Genomic DNA, 24,561 nt, shown 5'->3' on the forward strand with positions numbered 1-24,561 from the left:
TGGCCTTTTATCTCTCATATTTTGAAACCCCTCGGGTCAGTATTGCAAATAGAAAAGTCTAGGGTTACTCTTCCACATTTAAATGTGTGTGTTCTTGTGGCTCTAGATCTAGATGTGATCTTTCCGAATATTATATCCCTAAATTTAGAGGAAGAAGTTTTTTCTTGGGAAGTTTCTCTATTGGGTAATTTGCATGCATGTTTTCATTGTAAACTTAATGGCCACATTACGAAGAATTGTCCAACCCGCAATTTGCATTTTGAGAGAGCCAAGATGAATGTTGATAATTCCAAGGAAGAAATCTCGGATGAGGTTAATTTGGTAGAGGTTTCGGATAAGGATGTTATACCATCTACTCCAAAAGGAAAATGGGATGGCGGGATGTCTAACCAGCCCGTGCCAACCAAAAGCCCTTCTGAAGCTGATTCCTTGGAATGTGATGGGTTTGTCTCTTTAGACAATCCTTTATATGATAAGGATTTTGAGGTGATTCAGGCTGGTCAGATTCATGGTGAAATTCATCCCATGACCCGAGCTATTTTAACATCAGAGGTGGCTGAGGTTAATATTGATGAGATCCCTGCCAGATTGAATGCTCAGCAACTTGCTATCAGATCCATTAAAGAGAAGGCAAAGGCTATTAATAATAGGGGTGGTATACTTAAAGAGATATGTCCTCCCTCACTTGGGATCCAAAAAACTCTTGATGCAGAGACTGGGGGCAACTTACTAAGGTTGTGAAAAAGAAAAGGAAAACATATGAGAAGAGGTTGATCTCAGGTAGTTCTAGTGGCAAGAATGCCATCCCGAATTGTTTCAATAGACTAAATAAGGCTCTTAAGACTCCTTTACTACACCCTTCATGATGTTAAACATTCACAGCTGGAATGTTAGAGGTCTGGAAATGATCGATAGGAAATATATTGTTAGGAAATGTTGTAATAAGTTGAAAGATAAAGATATTGTATGTTTGCAAGAAATTAAAGTTGTCGGTTTTCAAGCATCTTGTATTAACAAATTTTTATGGGATCAAGCTTTAGGTTTTCATTCCGAGCATGAGAAAGGCAAAGGTGGAGTGGCCATGTTAGTTGAACCCAAATGGGCTAACTTCATATTACATGGTTGCTCAAGATGTCAAAGGGCACTTTGGGTGACTCTTAAAATTGGTGAGGGTATTATTGGGATTTGTAACATTTATGCCCCAAATGATTATAAGGATAAAATTGTGTTGTGGGAATGGTGTTCTTCTAACTTGTCAAAAGCATCTTTGATTTTTGTCGGAGATTTTAACATGATAGAAGCCAGTTGTGATAAACAAGGAGGTCTGAAGCATCATTGGAAAGGTAATGAGCAATTTTTTTGGTGTAAACTCAAAAGATGTTTTAATTTGATTGATCCTTTGGAGAATATTAGGGAGAACTTTAATGACATATGGTTCACTTGGTGCACTAATCAAGGGAAACAGTATAGAGTGTATTGTAGATTGGATAGAATTTATTGTGACTCTTCTTTTTTTTCATTCCACTCAGAAGAGGGTCATTCTCCTATTACTGTGTCTCCTGCTGCAATGTTAGATCATTCTCCTATTTCTGCTAAGATGCTTATTAATAAGGTTGATAATGTTAATGAAGAAAGTAACAAAAGCAGAAGCTTTAAGTTAAATACCTCTTTGCTAAAAGACTCTGATAATAAAGAAGCTATTAGAATGGTGACCTTTTTATCCAAGTTATGTAATCAGTCTATAAGACCTGTTAAATAGTGGTGCCATTTAGTCGAGTCTTGGAAAAAAAAAATCTATCAGATTATTGGGAAAAAAGTAGCGAAAGATAAAAATGAAGAAGAGAATAATCTTCAATTCAAGCTCAATAAAGCTGAATTAGCTCTTCAAAACTGTCCTGATGATCCAGAGATGTTAAATAATTTGGTCTCCATCAAACATAAATTAGGATTCCTTCATAGATACAAGATCCAAGGGCAAAGGATTCGGGCAAGAATGAATTGGCTTAGAGATGGTGATATAGGGTCTAAATATTTTTATAACATTATTAAGGCTAAACACAAGTCAAAAAAGATTGAGAATATTCAGACTGAGGGTGGTAAAACTAATTATCCAAAGGCTATTAAGGAGGCTTTTTTCAGTTTTTATTCTGACTTGTTCTCTTCGGAATTTGATCAAGAACAGCATCTCCAATTGAGTGATTGTCTGAAGATGATCCCGAAGAAGGTTTCAAGTAGGGAAAGTGATAAGTTGAGTAAACAAAATTCTCTAGAAGAGATTCAAGAGGCTATCAAGGCTATGGACAATGACAAATCTCCAGGAATGGATGGTCTGCCTATTGAATTTTATAAGGAGAATTTAGATTGGATTGGGGAAGAGCTTTTATTATTCTACAATGATGCCTTTGATAATGGTTCTCTGGGTAGCAATGTGAATAAAGGAAACATTAAATTGCTTCCTAAAGCCGGGGATAGATCTTTAGTCAAGAATTGGAGACCCATCACCCTGCTTAATTTGTCATATAAAATTATTGCTAAGTTGTTGGCTAGGAGGATTGCAGACATTACTAAGAATATTGTTTCAGTCACTCAAACAGGTTTTATAAAAGGTAGATATATTTTGGAGAATCTTATCACCAGTTGGGAAGCTATGAATTGGGCTAAGGCTAGTAGGCAGGATGTAGCTATGATACTCCTAGATTTTGAGAAGGCTTATGATAGGGTGGAGTGGCCTTTTGTTCTTGGTATGTTGAAGGCTTTTGGCTTCCCCTATAATTTTTGCAAATGGATTGAAATTTTGTTTAAAGATGCTTCCACAGTTATTGAGATAAATGGGGAACTTTCAAAACCTTTTATTCTGCAGAGGTCTATCAGGCAAGGCTGCCCTATTGCACCTTCCTTATTTGTGATTGTTGTTGATGCTCTATTTTTTATTCTTAGGAATGCTTCTTTTGGGCATCATGTTAAGGACATCACCCTCCCTAATGAAGATGAATTGATCAATGCTCAATTTGCAGATGACACTGTCCTTTTTTTGGATATATCTGAAGATAATTTTTCTATGGCTCTTCACAAACTTAACTTTTTCTGCTCTATTTTTGGAGCCAAAGTGGCTCCCCATAAGTCTTTTGTTATGGGCTGGAAGGAAACTCCTAATTGGTTGACAAAGATGGGTTGGAATTGGACTAGACCTAAAACTATTACTAGGTATCTAGGCATTCCTTTCTCCCTGGATCCTTCATTTTCAAACATGTGGGAGTGGATGTTTAATAAGATTAATGGTAAGCATATTAGATGGCAGACTTACTCCCTTTTATTGGCTGGGAGAGTTCAGGTTGTGCAGAAGGTCCTCTCTTCCCATCATATATTTTTTGCTTCAGCTTGGTTGTTTACTAAGACTCAGTTTGGGATGCTTGAAAAAATTCTCAGAGATTTCTTATGGTCGAATGGCTTGGGGCCCAAGAAGAGACACTGTGTTAAGTGGGAATGGTGTTGTCTGGCCAAACAATTGGGGGGTTTAGGGATTAAGGATATTAGAACTCAAGGCATTGCTCTTGCAGCCAAGTGGATCTTCAAAGCATTTTGGGGAAATGAACCTTGGAAAGTTCTTGTGAGAAATAATGTTGAAAGGTCAATTATTAAAAAAGGTAAACATTGGAACAACATTCCTTTTTGGGATATTATTATGGGACATTTTAAGATGAAAGTGTTTGGGTCTAAAATATTTGCCACTCTGTGGTCTGCATGGTCACAAGTGAGGGAGTTTATATCTTGTAGGTATGCTACTGGGGGCCCTCCTAATTACATTGTTACTGACAAATCAATTTGGTGGGGATTGTATTTGAATGATAAGCCTCTTGCTCTTACTCAAAGTTGTTCAGCTAAAAAATGGAATGAGAAAGATATTTCTCTTATCAGTGACTTAATGGTTAATAACAAGATTGGGTCATGGGATGAGATTTCCAGGAAGTTTGACATTCCCAATTCTCAAAAGGAAGACATATACTCTTCTGAATAAAGCTTTATGCAAGGAGAAAGGTGGAAAGTTTATGGACAGCAATTCTTTTAGCAAAAATATAAAATGGAATGATGGTACTAGTATTGGTAACACTTATATTAAGCAGATTTATAATATGTTTAAAACTGATCAATCTGTGTTACAACGTATAGTTAATTGTTGGGATCTTGACTGTCCTTTCTCAAACTGGCATTTTTCCTTTGATTACTTTTGGAAGGGTCCTTGTGAGCCTAAGGTTATTCATTTTAGATGGTTGTTGTTGCTTAAAAAGTTTGTTGTAGGGTCACTTTTATCATCCATTAAAGTTGAGCCTGTGACTTGCAATTTGTGTGAAATATCTTTTCTGAATGTATTTTTGCTTCTAAAGTTTGGGCCATTTTCTTTGGGTACCCTATTGATTGGAAAAATAATAATGGTTTTACTTGGCGTGAAATATTGGCTGGTTATGTGAGATCTTTTGACTTATCTCTTAACAGATTTTGGTTTGCTCTTACTGGTGACATACTATGGTTTCTTTGAAAGGAAAGGAATAAGGAGATATTTCAAAACGTGAGAAGATCCCCTACTGAGTTTAATCTTAAACTCACACATTTTTACATCATGTCACAAGTTTCTTTTTGCTTGGAGATTACAAAGCCCAAATTCATGAAGCTGATGCATGATGGATGCTTCTGATTTACAAAGATGAAGTTAAAGCTGCTCATTACATTGAAAGATATCAGAGTTTCCTTGCACGAGCAGAGATGATGATTTGAGCATACTTATCGAAAAGTGTCATCAGGATGCTGACAAGGAGACAGTTACATGTGTTGGAACTACTACAGCACATATTTATGAGACTGATCAGCCAGATCATGTTTTTCAGAATTTATAATTTTATAGTGCATGTATCATCTTATAAGAAATAGTGATATATCTTATATGGTCTTGGTTGTTCATATTAGAAATTCTATGTAGAATCCTTTAGTTGGGTTACTCCTCCCTCCAATTTTGTAATAGTTTTGAGGGTTGGATCTTTTTCAAAGTGACAAGTTTGATTGAATGTTATTTAAACTTTTTCAATACAAAAAAATAACTTAGAGCTGACTCCAAAATGATTGACAAACCAAGGAGCTTTAGCAATCACACAGCTACACACGCTTGTTGATCCTTTGCAAAGAATTTGACAATTTCTGTTTGCCGCTCAAGGTCGCTCCAAATCTTCAAGTACTTGCATCACCCTCCTGACCTATTTGTTCAAGTTTGTTTGCAATGCTTGTTTTAGAGAAATGGTTACAATGCACATCTTTGAAACTTCTGACATGCTAAAATCCAGAACTGTCCTCCTTGATCTCCTCCCAGATCACCTTCTACAGAAAGTTTGCGGAGCTACCAATGTCAAATCTAGATATGATGTACAATTCAGTTTTTTGCAGACTTTAGCACCTAACCTTGCAACACTGCAACTCATTTAGCTGACAAATACACTTCTTCACAAAAATCCCTCTTGATCCCTGTTGTCTCAAAGATTGCAGAGAATTTCTCTAGAATTGAGCTCCTTTTTTATGTCATATCCTTCTCTTAGAAGAAACTGATCACAAAACGGTCCTTTTTAACTTCATATCCTTGTTCAGCCTACATAACTTCCTCACAGGTTGCATCAAGTTCTTCATCCCTTGTATGCAATCTCTCATAATCTAAATAAGCTCAGTGTACCTTGCTGCAAACTCAATACTTAAGAATAACCTTTACCAATGATTTGTGTCTTCATATAATAGCAAGCAACCATCCAACCATGATGGAAATAAGAACACCTCTGTAGATGACCTTTGAAATAACTCAGACGAGATATTCAGTCTTTGTAGCTAGCAATCAATCACTTCAAAATCTGAAATATTATTAATATGTCTGCTGTAGCAATCTGAGCAACCCAAATAGAACAATCAGATTTCTAGACCTCAACCAACATCTTCAAAACTCGCACAAAATAGTCTCAACTAAATTATGAACCCTTTATGTATCATCAATTCAGTCCCATGGCTGCAAGCAATGTCCCTATGTTGCTTAATACTACAGCTTCCATGACTTTCTAATAAGATGCATAAAGCTTCTACTTCTTTGAATTCCCTTTCAATCCTTTTGCAACCAAGAGGGATCGATAATAATCCATAGCAACAGACTCTCCTTAAGAGACGTATACAGATCAATGCAAAAGGAATACATGAATAACTATTCTAAAGTTTGAATGACATGAAAGATGCACAACATTATTTAAGGGAACGAAGTTCTTATCGCTTTCTGAGAGAGATGGGATAGCAATAGCTTCCCCTTGATCAAAGAATAAAGATCTCATGCTCCTACAAGATCTTAAGACTTGTTCAACACCTTCAATGAACACAAATAGATCTGAAACTAAAATCTCGAATCTTCTGTAGCAGACTATGCAACTCAAGCAGGGCATCTGAGTTTTTGAGCTTCACACAGTGCCCTCAAAGCTTACCCAAATGCTTTAAGTCAAATCAACAAGCAACAGAAGGTTGAACAACATTCTGACGTTCCTGGCAAAATGAGACATGATTTCTAAACAAAACTTTGTACTGAGCCCATTACTAAACCAGACTGAGGTCAACCACTTTCTCATTAAATTCATATGTATCAACACAAATGAATTCTTGAATTTGGCTGACTAAGGCTCCATTCATACAACTCAACTGTTAAATATTTGCCCAAAAATAAGATAAACAACAAATAAGGAAAACATAATAGATGCAACATACACCAGAAATTACTCCAGGAAAACCCTTCCAAAATGAAGGGAAAAACCCAGCCACACAACAAACTATCACTTTATAGTTTATTGACAGTATAATGTTCAAGTGCACAATGTTTTTAACTTGATGCAATATTTATTACAAATAGAGGGACTCTTCACATGACAACCGAAGGTCTCTTGAATTTCCCAAAACATGACCCTTTATTTTCAAATATACAACTCTTTGTATTTCCATGCCTCAACGCATGTTGTATGACAGATGTCTATATTTAATATTACAATTATTATCATAAATGTCCTCTTCAACTGAAGGTGACCATAACGATAATAACACCTGCATTTATAGAAATAAAGATCTTTATCACAGATACAATCTTCAACATTCCCTCTTAGCTAGAGAGATCTTTAGCTAAATAGTCATACAAGGCTGCAACCAAAAAATATGTTAACAATAAATTCTAATCACATAGATTCTCAAAAAAATATAATTCATGGAATCACTTAACATGAAAAACTTGCAAGAATCCCAACTAGCTTTCACCACGGACTCTCTCAACGTGATGTTGCCATGGAATCTCTCAACATGACAAACCAGTAAGGTTTGCAACCAGCATTTTATCACGGATTCTCTCAACGTGATACGGTCATGGACTCTCTCAACATGACTTCCAACTCCCATCACGGAATCTTTCAACATGATGACATCATGGACTCTCTCTTCATGTTGCTCACTACAAATCTCTCATTAGTGAAAGAGTTATTAGGTTGTCCTTATAATTTTATTAATTTCACATGAATAAAACTCATAATCAACAAGGAAAATCACAACTGAGACTTGTTTCCAAAAAGAGTCTGAAATTCTATAATAACAAAAACATTAACATCATATATAAGAATGGTAGGGATTTCATAATGACTCCCTCTCAATCAAGAACTACTTTGATCACCATAAGAAGATAGCAAATGAAACCTCCCTCTCAAGTTAAAAATTTCCCTCTGGAGCTCAACATCTCCCTCTGAAAATGTAATCCTTATCTTGTTGCATCTTTCAACCAAGAGAGACTAATATTGATTCCTATCATGAAGAGATATATAGAGATCAATACTAAAAGGCTAACATTATTCATATTGCTGTAACAAAAAAGATCATACAATACTTGTCTCTTTGTAGTTTGGAGGCACAAAATCTAAAAACTACTCCCCGGCTTAATCAACTAATAACTCTTAACAATCAATAGAATTATGCCCATATCCTAACCCAGGATGTTCTTTGCCTCTGCATTTCCATCCCAAGATTCCAAGCATTCCAGTCCTTAAACAAATTTTTCCTTCTCATATTCTTCATATTAGTGGTAACTAGCTACTACAGATAGATAGTTTTGATCAACTTCCTCTCTCTTACCAGATAAATGCATAATTACATTCCCAACCACAATACCATGCTCTACAACATAATTCTTTAGAGAAACAACTTTCTTAGGCCAAGCCATGGTGCCTTGAGCAGTCAGATCAGACTCTGAAGAGGCGTTTTTAGTGCCATAGAAAACTGGCTCAGAGTACTCCTCCACAAGAATGTCTAAAATTTTCTCAATGGAAGCTCCATCCTTGTCGGCTATAACATCTTTTACTTTGACTTTCTCCTCTGGGACAGGAATATTTTCAGCAAACAAGTCTTCTTTAAATCCTGGTTCTCCATGATAGAATTGTTGAAAACAAACATCTTTCCCCAGCTCTATAAAATGTTCAATGCACCTCTCAATAGATCTCAATCCAAGGGTTTTTCTATAGTTGACCAATGACACCTAAACTTTTTTCACACAGGTTGCGATAATGAAAGCACCACCACATAAGTTGCAATAATGAAAGCACCACACACAGGTTGTGATGACGAAAGCTCCACACACAAGTTGTGATGATGAAAGATGAATGGTTATGCAGAATATACAAACTTCTAGAACAAAGCTTCAGTCATCCACCGCACATGTAAAAATAAAACAAGATCCCTTTTATTATTTTTGTCATTTTGCCTCAATAAATATGAAATGCCTGAACATGAGGAAGACTTGTCGTTATACAAGATAGGAGCCACAAAATAATGTAATAACCCGAACTGGTTAGAGCTCCAACAAACATCAATTTTCTTTTATAATCAATAGCTTGACATCTCATCAAACACTTGGTACACAACTTTGCTTAAAACTGTATGTCATGTTTGGTATGTGTTTGTTTTTTTTTTTCGAGAATATATGCTTTTGATAGTTAGAAATGAAATAAGCCCAAATGTAGAATTGAAGATGTAATGAAAAATTCAGCAGATATAAACAACTCACACTAACAAGCTCAATTCTCAGAACTGATCTGCAATTATTAATTCCCAAATTCAGCATATAATGATTATTTAAATACAATATGAGTTCGATTGGACCCTGAATAATGTGAATAGCAGCAGACAGTCAATGACTTGCATGGATGCAGCCTCATAAACTATGACATTTGATCCCACCAAATTGAGCCTTTAATGCACATTCTTGACTAGAGTGGTAGTGTCATAACAGTGAGAACCAACCCCAAAAATGGTGAATTCTGCAGGAAGAAATTGTCCAGCTCCAACGCCCAATGACCAATCTGATATAGGCCTTGAATGTGGTTCAATGCTCTCAAGGAAACACGCCAATCACAGAAAATGCTGGTACTAAAACAAGCAGCCTGATAGGTCAAATTTATCTCTCAATATGCAGATTATTCTTCTCAGATAATTGCCCAGACTGGCAGCCACATAGATGCCCAAACAAGAGGTATTAATGGCACTCACACAGCCACCAGTTCACCCAAATTTGCAGGAGGTATATCGCTCCAGAACTACCACCAAATCAAACTCCCAGTAACAACTGTAAGAAGATACACAAACCCTTAATTCAACAAGCTGTCACTGTGTGAATATCATAGCAGGAAATCCTCAAGCCGAAATGATTTTATGGCCTTCTATTCACAATAACAACAGTCAGTTAGCTGCAACAAATTCACAAATCAAATCTCCAGTGGTCACCCAAATTGTATGAAGCAACCAAACCCAATCCACTATATTTTCAGCAGTGATTTGGAAAATCAATTTAAACTACAAACCCACAGTAATAAATTGCTTCTCAAGCCACAGAAGAAAGACAGTATGAGAAGACAATAATGATACTCAGATATAATTCACAATACCTCAGCTGAGAATTATTGGGCACTTCTCAATTCCAAACCCTTATACTTCAGCAAGGGCGAAGAAATCTGCAAACTCGGAAACTCTTTGCAAGCAACAAAAGCAAATAATTAATCGGATGCTTTACTCATCAAATGGGCTCATATTTATAATCTCCAAATGACACAAAGTTTTTCAAATGAACTTCACTTAAGAATCTTCCCACACACAACATTAAAACATAATAAAGTGTCATTATAAACTAATTTATTAATTGCTTTTGGCTCCGAAAATGACCTTTTCTACCATAACTTCAAATTTGGACACGTAAGGCCACTATTTCTTGTTCCCATGATTTAAAACTTTTTGTCCTAGTTCCAACAAGCTATGAAACTGAGGTGACCAACCAACAACACCAATAAAAATAACAACCTTAGTGTATTTAGATAAATAATAATAATAATTCACCCATCTTGCAAAAACAACTGAAAAAGCATCAGAATCAATATCTGACAACACCAAAGTGATCCTGATGATGACAGACGATGAATAAACCTGACAAGGTGACTTACTATAAATAGACACTCCCTTCAAGATTCTTGGAGCCCAAACCAGAAGCCCAAAATGAAAACTAAAAGCATCCTCCAACTCCTCTGACTCAACTGAACTCATCAGAACCAAAAGATTGACTTACTATAAATAATAAGTCCCTCAAACAGAGCCAAAGCACACCATAGGCTGCTGGAAAGCCTATAACCACACAACTAAGACACTCGAATCCTATTGTTAACTCACGAGGGTCACGATGGTGAACTAACCTGACCAATTGCAGGAACCTACTAAAAATGGGGGCATTACAAATAAACACCACGAGTCAAGACATCATTTGCAGCCACGATGGAAATAGAGATGAGTAGACCACGAAGATAACATACGACATAACAAAACATCACAAATGAGAATTCCAGTGCACATAAGACAAAAGAAACAAATTACCATTATAAAGAAAGAACATAAGGAGAAGAAAATATAGACGTCTTCAAGAAAAGCATTGACAACTAAGTTAGATTTCAGCAAGAATCACAAAGATAAAAATGATGCTAGAGGACAAAATTGGAAATCACAATGGACTAGATATCAAGAAAAAATGGATGAAAAGGGCCCGAATGAGAGAGAAAGAGAATCAATAACAAAACATCACAAGTAGAACACAACATATGCCAAGACAAAAGCATGATCTTACAAAGGCTGCTAAACAACTCCCAACTTCATACTCTACTATGAATTGTCGATTATAGACAATTTGAGAGTTTTAGCTTCAAAGATATCGAACATGTAGAGACTGCCTAGTTTCCAGATTGATGCTTCAGCAATGCATTGGAAACATTTGATGTGGCAGCTTTCGCCATGTATATAATAACTCCGAACAAGGCTTTAAAAAGACCTTGAGTTGGTTAAGGCTGTGGTCGCCAACAATCAGAATGTCTAGACAAACTTTAATACAAATTCTAGGTAGTGTGCAAATGAGAACCCATACAACAGCATTCCATTGCATGATATCGATGGTAGAGAAAATAACCAATCAAAATAGGTAAGAGATGCACTAGTCAAGAACACAATGAAACCAGGAAAAAATGAAGTAGCACTGGAAAGACCATTCTAAACCACCACAGATATCAAATCTCTATTGAAGCAATATACCCAACACTCTTAAATGGACAAAGAAGACTTCATTAATTGTTGTTATCTAACCTGGCTCTGATACCATGTTAAATATTTGCCCAAAAATAGATAAACATCAAATAAGGAAAACATAACAGATAACATATACACCAGAAATTATCCTCAGAAAACCCTTCCAAAATGAGGGGAAAACCCCATCCACACAACAAAATATCACTTTATTGATAATAAAATGTTCAAGCATACAATGTTCTTTGCTTGATGCGATATTTATAACACATAGAGAGACTCTTCACATTACAACTAAAGGTCTCTTGAATTTCCCAGAACATGACCCTTCATTTTCAAATATATAACTCTTTGTATTTCCATGCCTCAACACGTGTCGTATGACACGTCTTTATATTTAATATTACAATTATCATCATAAATGTCCTCTTCAACTGAAGGTGACCATAATGATAATAATGCCCGTATTTCTAGAAACAAAGATCTCTATTGCAGCTACAATCTTCAACATCAACTTTAATTGTGTAATCATATATTTACTATAGAATTTAAGCATGCAGTGCAAAATCCGAATAAAGACTTTGGACTTGGAAATCTATATAGAAGAACCCTTCTTAGAATAAAAAATTAATGCAGACTCAACAATAAAAAGTGAAAGTAATACTGTAGAATAAAAATCATACTAAATTGTCACCAAATTCTTTGAGAGGTGAAGAAACATCAATGTTTGCAATAGTAGCTTGATGTTTTGGTCTTGATAAACAATCTTTGCCCCTTCTGACCATACTTGTCACATCTGAAACATTGAATTTTGGAGAGATCCTTCTTTGATTCAAGAGCTGAATTAGAATCCTTATCTCTATTTCTCTTGAAAAAAGAATTCTCCATTCACTTCCTTTCTTTTTAGATGTATGAGCAGCAAGAACATGATCTTCATTATGAAATGTCCAGCCATTTCCTCTCGCCTCCAATCTACAATCCTCTTGAATGCAATCAGCCCTCAAGTGATTGAACTTCAGTAGTTCATCTCTTCCACTAATCCCTTGAATGAAAGATTCCCAATAGTTAGGAAGGTCATGCATGGCCCAACATAACCAGGTCTTTGTCCTCAATTGATTCTCCAATAGTTTTTAGTCAATCCTTCAATTTTGTAATCTTCATAAAGAAAGATACAAGAAGTTATCCTTTCGCCATCTTAATATGAAGCAGTTGATATCTCAAGGCTAGAGCTATGCTTGTGTTGAATTCATACAAACTTTGAAGGTACCCAAACATCTTCTTAGCTGAATTCAACTTGGAAATGACGGGTATCAAATGATCCTTAACAGAGTCAATTAGATTCTTTCTTCCCATAATATTTTTTTTCTCCATTGCACTTTCTCACTGGCATCAAAAGGTTCAACTACATCAAACTTCACATAGTTAAGAAGATCATTCTCTTCAAGCAAAATTAGGACTATGAATTTTCATGAAATGAAATTGGATGCTCCATCCAACCTATCTTCAACTTTGAGTTCGTTCACCATTGTAGGAAGTTGATACAAGCAAACTGAAAGAAGAGCAAAGAATAATAATAATCTAAAAATTCTAGCTCTAGATCATTTCCTTAGACCCTCTCTTGTACCATGTTAAATTTTCCAACCAGAATGTTACAATGCCATATACAAAAAAAGACTATGTTCCCTCGAGTTTCCGGTACGGGAATAGCGGGATGGGTTTTCGAGACGACAATTTTTTTGGTGATTTTGGGGACGGGGGAATGGTTATATATATATAGGGAAATTTTAAAATATACATTGAAATTTGCAAATGTACATGTCATTCATATGAAACTAAGCACAAAGCATGTCATTTAAACATTATAGAACCATAACATACAACATTTGAATGCCATCTAGGAAATAATATCCGATTTCAATACTCAATTGTCAAAATGCATATCAATATCAGTGAGCAATATCATAATGATACATCTGAAAATCAAAATCTAAATATGCCTAAAGCTATAAGCCCAAAGACTAGAGGGCTGCCATAAAGTAATAAGTATCAATGTATCATAATCATGTTCACATTCAACATAAAAAACATAACATAGAAAAATGAAGCAAACTACTGCTCCTATTCTACCTCTAATGCATTTGGAGGGGTGGGGCCTACCTCGGCGACCTAGTAAGGAGCCTTAAAATTATTTTTTAATATTCACTTTTAATTTTTTTGCATAAAAAAAAACATTTGGGGACGGCTGGCCATACCCAATACGGTAGAGGGACATCTTGGCGTCCCCTTTCCATACTCTTTCTTTTCCCAACCATCCCCAAGTTTCAGAGACGTCCCTTGGTAATTTGCCTTCTTTGAGGACAGCTAGGGGACGTCCCATACCTGTCCCCCCGTCCCCATCTCCGAAACTCCTGTTTTTAGGCCAGGTGCATGTCCCCAGGGAACATAGGAAAAAGACAATAATAGAGGACACTAAAATCACCCTAGGAAAACACTCCACTTGAGGGTGAAAAACCAAGCACATAAAAATAAATTCTTTATTGTATGCTCAAAAAACAACTAGAGTGATCTCACGCTTATGATTGATGATTCTCAACAATCGATCAATAATCTTTATGCACAATTTTATCACTTTTCCTACGAGAATGTTGAATATACAAAATATAAGTATATCACTGATACTTTTCACAATGAATATGACTTACAAATATAAATCGATCATACATGGATTGAAAACACAATTATTATGGTTGAGTATCAGTTGAACACTTATCAGCCTCAAACACAAAGGAGAGGGAGGAAGGGCTCTGCAACTTGAATATCAGTAGAGCCCTCTCTATTGCCTTTGGACAGGCCATTAATGGCCTCTACCTCACTAGGGAATGCAAGGGCAACTCACCTAAAGCAATTAATACCAGTGACATTCCATTCTCTTGACAATGTTAATAACCTAATTTCTTTGGCTTCCACCCATTCTGCATTTTCGCATCATCAATCCTCACGCCATGGAGAGAAAAGGGAAGGAGCCAAAACATAGGCAAATAGAGAATGATCCGTCTCCTTCAAGTAGGCCTTGCAAGGAACCCAAACCCTACCCACAAACACAAAGTTTGTCAGTTGTGTCGTATTCCGTCGCTCAATCAGAATTGGAAGGAATTAGAGCTAAAGACCTAGCCTTGCCCAAATTTATCATTAAGCCTAATCACCAAATGAAGTTAGAAATAGATAGGGAGAAGAGTAGATTACAAAACACTGCAATTTTCTTTGCTACTATGGATGCTAACAAAATTTTGTCGAGAAATTTTTTCAACAATTGGCTTCGTAGGGTGTGGGGTCAAAAACCAGGGCACCACTACTCTCTTTTTTGTATGTTTCGATGGGGATTATTTATCCTGATTTTTTGCAACCCTAATTCCCAAAAGGTTGTTGAGGATAACAATGTTTGAAGGTTGGTAACTGCGAATTTAGAGCCCTACTAAAGAAGTCTTTGCCCTTTCTAGCCCCAGATGGATTGTCATAAGTAATCTACCACCCTTCGTCTGGAATCTTATCCCCAAGTGTTAGAACCCATTGGCATAGTTTTGAAGGTTGATCAATCAAACAGCTTGATTCCAAACACAGATGTTAGAGTCCTTGTCTCCATCTACCATGGCTTGGAAGCCCTAGATAATATTTGTTTGGAAATTGGGGAATACCCCATTTTTTGCCCAGTAATGTACATAGGTGGTCGTAGTGCCTGCTACCTATGTAGGAGGGAAGGACATAGGAGGAAAGATTGCCCCATGTTGAAAAAGAAACCTCTTTTGCAAAATGTATCCACAACCCCTAAACTGCCTCCCAAGGTCAAATTTGTCATTGTTCCCCCACCTGCTCATCTTGAACCCAGGTAAATCTCATTGGGCTGTAATGCTTCACAATGGTTACATAAGGCTGATAAGGTTCGTGCCTCCTTGAATAATTTGAAAGAGCAATTCACTAGACCACCATTAGAGCTGTCAATATCTAAAACCTCTTCTCCTTTGAAGGAATTAGGTTCATTGCCGGATGTTTAGTCGATAGATTTTGGACTTTACCCTAAATCTCCCATTCTCACCTCTCGCCCTCTTAATGCCCAACAATTGGCCTTGAGGACTATAAAGGAAAGGAGTGTAAAAAATGTGCCTTCTCATCCAATCTTAAGTCCTTCTCTATTCCGCTTTTGAGAAGGGACGTGGCTGCACCTCCTGTTCCTGATGTCCCCCCTGAGGATGTTGTAGAAAACCCTGTCAGTTTGAATGATAGTGAGGTTCCTTCTATCCATATTGCAGAAACTATTGATTGCCTCAGCAATGAAGAAAGGTTGCACGAATTTTCAATGGTTGTTATTCCTTCCGTCCCTCTCTTACCCTTCCCAACTGATGAAGAGGGTATAGCTTTAGAAACTACTGAAGATAATTAGGATACCAATCAATCTCCTCTAGTGGTTAACCATAATCAAGAAGAGATGCAATCAGTTGTCTCCTCAATTAGTGGAATAGAGAAAGTCTCCAACATTGGGCCCTAGTCGAAGATGGCAACTTTGTGTTTAATGTTGATAAGAGAAGGGTGAAGAAGAACCTTAAAAAACCAGACCCCATTATGTTGGTAAGTGGAGAAGTGGTGAGGAGAAAGAGAGGCAGATCGCTCATGCTAGGTGGCCATCCCAAACCTTGCAAAATGGAAAGGACTAAGATGCTTGATTGCTTTAGAAATTTTCAAAACCGCATGGAAACGGATAAATAACATTTACCATGGATAAACTGAAGTTAGCTTCTTGGAATGTTAGAGGACTGGAATCCTTTGACAGAAAATATATTGTTAACAGATTTCTTAACTAAGCTAAAGACATTGATGTGATTTTGTTGCAAGAAGGCAAAGCAGTTGGTTTTGCATTAGATATAGCACTGAAATGTATCTGGAAAAATGTTAATGCATTCTCTATCAAGCATCCTAAAGGCAAGGGTGGAACCTCCATTCTGGTGGGGCCTAGATGGAAGAAAGTTATTAATCAATGGGGTAATTCTCCATGCAGTAGAGCTAAATGAATTTCATTTAAAATTGGGAACTTTGAGCTTGGCATTTGCTCTATCCATGCCCTTAATGAACACCTTGACAGAATTTAACTCTGACAGTGATTAAGCACTCTACCTAATATACCTTAGATTCTTGTTGGTGATTTCAACATGGTAGAGTGGGCACAAGATAAATATGGTGGACTTAAATTTGAATAGAAAAGTAACGAACAATATATTTGGAACACATTATTGGGTAAACTCAATCTTATTGACCCCCTTGCTGATTCGAAGAGTCAATCCAAGGGTATATGGTTCACTTGGTCTAACCTTCAGAAAGGTGACAAAAGAATCTATTCCAAATTGGATAGAATATACTTTAACAAAGACTTATTCAATTGTTTCAAACCCCTTGATGGCAATCCCATCAGAGTACTACCTTATTCTCTTTTTAACCATCACCCTATCATGTCTGAAATCATCAAGATAGGAAGCTCCGTTCCAATTGTTAAGAAAACTAAATCATTTGCCCGTAATGCCTCTCTTCTAGAAGACCAAGATATATTGGCGGCTATTAAGATTATCCATTCATACAATTCCTCAGTTTGTCATCACAAAGATCCCATCAGTAGGTAGAATCAAAATGTGACTTCTTGGCAAAACATGTTCAAAATAGTAGGGAAAAAAGAGCCAAAGATGCTAGGGCTTAGGAGCTCTCCTTAATCACTTCCCTCCAAGAGGCAGAAGCATCTGTGCAAAACCATCCTTTCAATAATGAAGCAGTGGAAAAAGTTGCTAAGACTAAACATGATCTCAGAAAACTACATTCAAGGAAGATCCAAGGAGCCAGAATTAGGTCAAGAGTTAACTGGATGAATTTGGGTGACAACAGCTCTAGAGTTTCTTCAGAGTTCTTAAATGTAAAGAGTCTAAAGATAAGATTGAGTGTGTTTGTGCGAATGGTGCTACTCACACAAACCTTGAAAGCATTCTTAATACCTTTGCACAATACTACAAGAAGCTTTTCAGACCAGAGGATGATGACAGTAAAATGAAAACGGACAGGAATAGGATCCAATCCATCATCCCTAAAAAAATTTCTAATCAGGACTCCATCCTACTAGAAACTCCTATATCTATTAATGAGATCAGTAATGCAATCAACATTATGTGCAAAGAAAAGGCCCTCAGGCCAGATGGGTTGCTTGTAGAATTCTTCAAAGTCAACTGATCTTGGATATGCCCAGTACTCAAAGAACTGCATGATTGTGTTTGGTTAAAGGCTCTCTGGGGCAGGAGATCAATGCAGGCCGCATTAAATTGATCCCTAAAGGAGGTGGCAAAACCCTTATAAAAAAATGGAGGCCTATAACTCTTCTCAATGTTACTTATAAGATCCTTGCCAAAGTTCTGGCCTATAGAATTGAGAGCATCTTGCCTAAGATATTCAATCCTACATAGACCGGATTTGTCAAAAGGGAGGTTCATCCTGGAAACCCTTCCCACCTGTTGGGAGACTTTGGAGTGGACTAGAACAGCATGTCAAAATGTAGGGATGTTATTGATTGACTATGAGAAAGCATATGATAGGGTTGAATGGGGATTTATCCAGCGGAGGGCCATGGATTTTCACCAGTCTTCTCTCACATGGTTTCCACCCTAATGAGGGGAGCTAGAGCTGTTGTTGAAGTTAATGGGGACGGGTCTGAGTACTTTGAACTAACTAGATCTATTAGGCAAGGCTGCCCCTTGGCCCCTGCTCTTTTTCTGATTGCAATTGATTCTTTGCACTATCTCCTTAGGGATAACACTTTGTCTCCTGAATCCAAGGCCCTATCCTTCCAAACAAAGATGAATTTTTCAATGTCCAATTTGTGGATGATACAACAATCCTCTGTCCTTAAAGAATCAAATATGGACCATTTGATGACCAAGATGGACATGTTTTGCTCAACATCAGGTACCAAAATTTCAATCTCAAAATCAATATTGTTGGGTTGGGACACTCTTCCCCCTCCCTGGATGGTATTGGTTAGGGGGTCCTAATCATGTTGCCAGATATCTAGGGATACCCTTTGTTGTTTGTCCCAACATAAATGAAATGTGGATGTGGGTTAAGGAGAAGATCAGTGCCAAACTAAACAAATGGAGTTCATTTTATTTGTCTTTGGCAAGGAGGGTGCAGGTGTGTCAAAAATCCTGTCGTCTTACTCTGCATATTTTTCTTTTGCATGGTTATTCAATGTAAATCGGTTTTGCTTCTTTCAAAAGATTATTTGAGATTTCTTGTGGTTTGATGGAAAAGGTGCCAAAAAAAACACATGCAGTTAGGTGGGATTGGTGTGCTAAAACTAAGGATAATGGTGGGTTAGGTCTGAAAGATCTTAGACACAAGGCATTGCATTGGCAGTGAAATGGATAGCCAAAGCAGTTCAAGGGAATGAGCCTTGAAAAGTGCTTGTCACAAATAACTTGAGCAAAGGACACCCCTATTGAGCTAGATTCTAGAACGAGTTGGATATATTGGACTTTCTATCCCTGGAAGTCAAAGAATCAGTAGGAGGGTCCAATGTGTTCAGGTTGCTGTGGAAAAGCTGGGCAAGTGTGAGACCCCTTCTTGGCAATATCCAGAGATCAGAACAATGAAACATATGGAGTAGTAAAGGCTCTATTTGGTGGAATCTGAAGAGTAATTGTTTGTCGCTTGCCCTTGTGCAGGGGTGTTCAGCAAAAAGTGGGCCAAGGCAGGCATCTGTACATTCAAAGATATCCTTGGTGATGGTGAATTAATTCTGTGGTCAGTTTTGAGAAATAAGTTCCTTTTACCAGCCTCTCATTGGGGGACTTATTGTCTTGTCAAAAATGCCTTGGAGTGTTCTAGTGTTAAGCTCTCATGTTGCTCCCCTGAATCCTGTCTTTCCTAACTCCATTGGCCTGATTCTACCCCCCTACACCTTGTGAAAGACAAATATGTGTATTATGTTCTATCCTCCAGTACTGTCATCTCAGATCATCTAAACTCCTGCTGGAACTCATCCCTTGAGCCTTCTGAGTGGAAGAAATACCTTTTCAGCTTATGGTTTAGGCCAATTGACCCTAAAATTACTTGCTTCCTATGGAGATTGCTGCTTCTTAAGTTGCCCTTTCAAGAAACTGGGGGGGCGGGGGGGGGGTTGGGGATTACAACATATGCTATGTATGCAAGCTAGCTGAAACTGATCACATGCTTTCTTCCACTGTATTTTTGCCCGGGAACTCTGGAACCTATTTGGGCTCATTCTTGATAGCAACTTTTCTATGGATAATGTTATATCTGGTAGAATCAATAATAACAGAAAATGGTGTAATGTGGTCTGATCTATTCTTTCCTCTATTTTTCTCTAGTTTCTTTGGAAATATAGGAATAAAGATTCATTTCAGGCTCAAGCTAGGAGCCTTGCTGTGTCTCTGAGGAGACTCATTTTCTCTAATGTTGCCTTTCAGATCAGAGCAGCCTTCAAACCAAAGGAGAGCCAATTCCTACAGCTGCTACAGGATGGGAAAGGCGTGAAGAAAAAAAGGATCTTATACATGGTTACACAGCACACAAAGACATTGATGAATTCAATATCCCCCTTGCTCAGTTCATTCAAAAGCTCAAAGAAGAAGGCAACTGGAAGAGTCAGACAAGTGACAGAGAGATCCCAGCCAAGCTCTTCATGCCCTCTCCAGTGCACTTCACCACTTTGGACTCCAGCAGTGAAGAAGAAGAATAATAAGTATTAATGTAAAAACTCTCCATGAACAGTAATAATTGACTGTTATTTTTTGTATTGTGGGTGGGTAGTCCTTATGCATTAGTAGCACTAGGTAAATATTAAACATTGTGAACTCTTCCGTTGTTTTCTCGATATGCAATAGAAAAGAAAAAGCAATGACTATTCATGTCTGAAGCATATATCATGCATATGAGAAAAATACACTTCAGACACATAGAACTTCCCATGCTAAGATCTCTGGAAGTTATGATAATAATCCAGCACTGAATACCTTTGCACACAGTTCAAGTATCACAGACTTTTACATTACGTAGAATAGTCAATATTCTCTACCTCAAAACTCATCCACAAGCACCCACAAAACTATACTCCACAAGAATGAAAGGCACTTCTGTCAAACAAAAAGAGACACCTGTTACAAGATAAGGAATCAACAGCAGTTACATAGTCCATCAAAAACACGCTCCACCTGAGCCTTAGACAAGAGTTACCCTCAAAGACATGATGTGGGGTAAGAAGGAAGGGAATACATGATAACGTTGACAATACCATTGGCAAAGAACCGATGAACATATGCAGCCCGATACAACTAGCACACCATTACCTTTAAATTGGATGGTAACAATAAATGAAAGACATTACTTCATCTTCAGAAAAATATGTAAGCAACATACAGATACAAAGGCACGAAAGAGTCTCTTCTGTAGATGGGAAGCGACCCCTGATGAAGCATAACAGAGAACATGAGTGTAAATAAACATCTTCACAAGCAATCAAGCCAAGAGATCAACATAGGTATGAAAGGTGTCTTGCGCAGCTCCCAGAACATTAACAATCCCGAGTTATTGTGCAAGGAACTTCAACCATGAAAGAAACAAACCCCTTGTGAATGCCAGAGGCGAGTCTTCTTTTACCGCATATGCCAGAATAAAACAAAATAGCGATATATTGAAGGAAACATTATTTCTAAATTTATTGAGAAATGTTTCCTAGAAGTTGCAACTTTGTTAGGTCATCAAATATTAGCAATACAACCAGATATAATTTGGAGAATGTTAACTACATCCAGATTCAAAGCCTTAAATAGTTTATACAATGGAATCTTATGAATAAATTAATAGATCTAGATATTTAACCATTCACCTTATATGCCCACAATTACTGTATACCGATTGAAGACATTGAATTGATGCAGTCTCAATTAGATGCTCTTTAAAATGGTATATGAGTGTAGTGAATGTGTGAAAAAAACCTAATCACCATAATTCCGTAGATTGGAGGTATTGAAAAATAGAATGGCTTGATTTGTGTAAATTAATTTACCTAAGACAAGGATGATAACCATGTGAATTAATACTGTGCGATAAAATTCATTGTATGCTGCTTATCAGCCAATTTTTATTTTATTTTATTTTAAAACAAACAAAAGTCTTGCCTGAAGGAATGCATGAGTTGCTAGCTCATTTGCAGCCATCACATCAGCTTCAACTCCACCTGTCAGTCGTCCAGGATAAGCCTGTGCATTAGCACTTATTAGATAGTTGGAAGTCTAGACAACATGAGAATCATGTTATAAGTGGCAAGTGTCACATTAAAGCTTGTAAAGAAAAATGATATAGCAGACATGATTAAGAGTGCTCATTTACTTTCATCCACTCAGATCTGACTTAAGAACTGGATAATAATAAATAAGCTCTCAACTTGCAGCCATGTTAAATATGCATCGAAAGAAATAGGCAATTTTCCAAAATTTGGTAATCTAGAGGCCCTGAAAATTTGCGAAGTATTTAAATTTTCCCACATCAAGTTATTAAAGGATTTAGTAATGACATCATTAAGAATAATTAATTGCCATCATAAGTTATTGATCACAGTTTATCAGCTTTTAAAGTTTAAACATATTAAAGCCATTCAAAAAGCAATGGTTGTCTGCTAAGATTTTGAAGGTTCTACTCTTAAGGTAGCAGTGGATTCAATAAAAAAATTAATTTCTGAAATAAAGAGCTCTTAGAAGTGTCGGAGACATGAGACATACCAAAAACACATAATCTAACCAATTTTTTGGTTCTCTTATAGTGCAGCTGGTGTTAGCTTTCTGAGTTGATATCAGTATAATTAAAAGAATATTTTGATATCCCCAGTGTTTAAATGGATATATTGAGATTAACAACACTTTTTGGAGTGATTGTAGACAACTTGTCTAAGACATTATATTTTTAGAATGTGTCTGTTTGAACACTAATTGGTCAATTGTGAGTTTTTGCTGACTTACTATTTTAGGCAAATGCTATCTTGGTTAATTGTTATTTTTGGCAACTGGTCATAGATTCAGTCTCCTCTCAGCTTCAGCATGCAATATCTTCAGATTCAAAGTTTAAATAGTTTGGACTATTTTTAGCATATTACTATTTATAGTAAAATCTAATTTGGTTAACTAGTCTTAATCTCTTCCTTTCCTCAGGTTCCAAGTGCACAGTCTCCAAATTCAAGATATAGTGAATCTTCTAAGGATATAAAATAATATTTTATCATTTAACTTAAAAACTTAATAAAGTGCCTTTATCACTAAGTGAAATAAAGTGGGTGACATAGTTAAGGAATTAAAATAATATTTTAATATAATATTATGTCCTCTCCTAGACTGAGAAGAAAATCAAGATATAAATGATATTTTATAAGCAAAAAGGGCATTTACTTGCAGAGTGAGTGAAATATTAAAAAGGGAAAGGGCAACTATTTTATTGTGTCTATTAGTTGCCCTAGGTTCTCATTGAGATTCTATATATTGGGGTTTTGGTCTTCATTTGAGATATGTTGATTTGGTGATTTCTGGTATTTCCCTTTGAGAAACCTGCGTGGTTTTGGAGATTGGACGTGATCCATCTCACACTTTACGAGGACAAAAACCCTTGCAAGGAACATCTTCTATGTTGGTTGAAGATCCAATCTAGAGGATTTGTTGGTGGTTTCATACAAGAACCATAGGTGACAGCTAATCTGTGGTGTTCCATATTCAGTTTTTCCAAAGATTATTGCATATCGAACCTGTGGAGGTCGACTGAAGGAAGATTTTGGTAGATTGTTTTCACTTTATATCTTCATTGGTTGGCGTTATCATCCTTGCAACTATTTGTGTTTTGCATCTTCCTTGGCTGACCGTACCATCCTTGAAGCTGGTTGTACCAATCTTTAGAGTGGCATTGAGTTTTTGGATCTTCCAGTTAGGGTGTGACATTAACTGTTTGGTTAGGGAGTGACATTGAGGGTTTCTAAAGCATTATCTTTCAGTTTTATCAGCAAAGGAAACCTGTTATGGCCGTGACGTCTATTTCTGGGAGCTTGCTAGAGCTAGTTTCAAATACAGTAATTCATCAAAGTCAATCAGATTTTTTGTGTATATTTGAAAAGGTTTTTTAGTGCATTCTAATTTCATAGCTTAAATTAATTCTGGACTAAGGTAGTTGAGAGTTTCTTGAAAACGTATTGTGTGGAAAGTTATTTTTGTTATTTCATTTATTGCAACATATTATTGTTGTGAGAACTAATGCATTTCCGTTTATTTCTTTAAACATTCAAATTGAAAAAAATTAAGCGCAAGCAAACTGTTTGACAAAATTTGTAAAAACCCTGTCTGGTTATAGCTAAATCAAGCATCAATTTCTTTTACATTGAACGATTTGACATTACATCAAACACTTCCCAAGCAAGCATTTGATACTACTGTAAAAATTCTACAGAATTATTGATGCCAAGAACAGTGTTTCTATGCTTTTGTTTTACTTAATTTCTCAATAGATATGATGAGTACATGGTAAATACTGAATCTAATCTTTCGTCTCCAGAATTACATATAACTATATTAGCAGAAAGAGGGGCAGCATTGATTAAATAACAAGAAACCAAATTTCCAGAATTAAACAATGATGAAACCTGATTTACTTCATAACGCCATTCTTTGCATTTGCCGGTAAAAGGAGGACCCAAGAAATAAGTCAGAGACGGCTCCTTATCACAGCCTCTCCATTATCAACTTCAACGCAAGCCAGTGATACTAATAAACATGACTGGTATTAAACTGCATTACTCCCAATTGCAAGTCACAGCCAGGAAAGAAATGGCGTCCAATTGAACTG

The 24,561-nt window shown here is 36.7% G+C and overlaps 1 protein-coding gene across 8 annotated transcripts in view; it reads right to left on the minus strand.

Annotated features, from left to right (window-relative positions):
• The window catches only part of LOC149574901 (Protein kinase superfamily protein), a 192,506-nt gene that overhangs the window by 49,397 nt on the left and 118,548 nt on the right, over positions 1–24,561 (minus strand). For all 8 annotated transcript variants that reach the window (XR_016360107.1, XR_016360108.1, XR_016360106.1 and 5 more), the window contains exon 4: positions 21,864–21,944. Coding sequence is in view for 4 of the 8 variants with exons in the window: in XM_089814751.1 (XP_089670877.1) it covers positions 21,864–21,944 (81 nt within the window). In the remaining 4 variants the exon portion in view is untranslated. The remainder of the gene's footprint in view (positions 1–21,863; positions 21,945–24,561) is intronic.

This window comes from Cupressus sempervirens, chromosome 2 (genome assembly GCF_028749045.1).
Source record: "Cupressus sempervirens isolate cs-2001-9-10 chromosome 2, ASM2874904v1, whole genome shotgun sequence".
NCBI classification, from domain to species: Eukaryota; Viridiplantae; Streptophyta; class Pinopsida; order Cupressales; family Cupressaceae; genus Cupressus; species Cupressus sempervirens.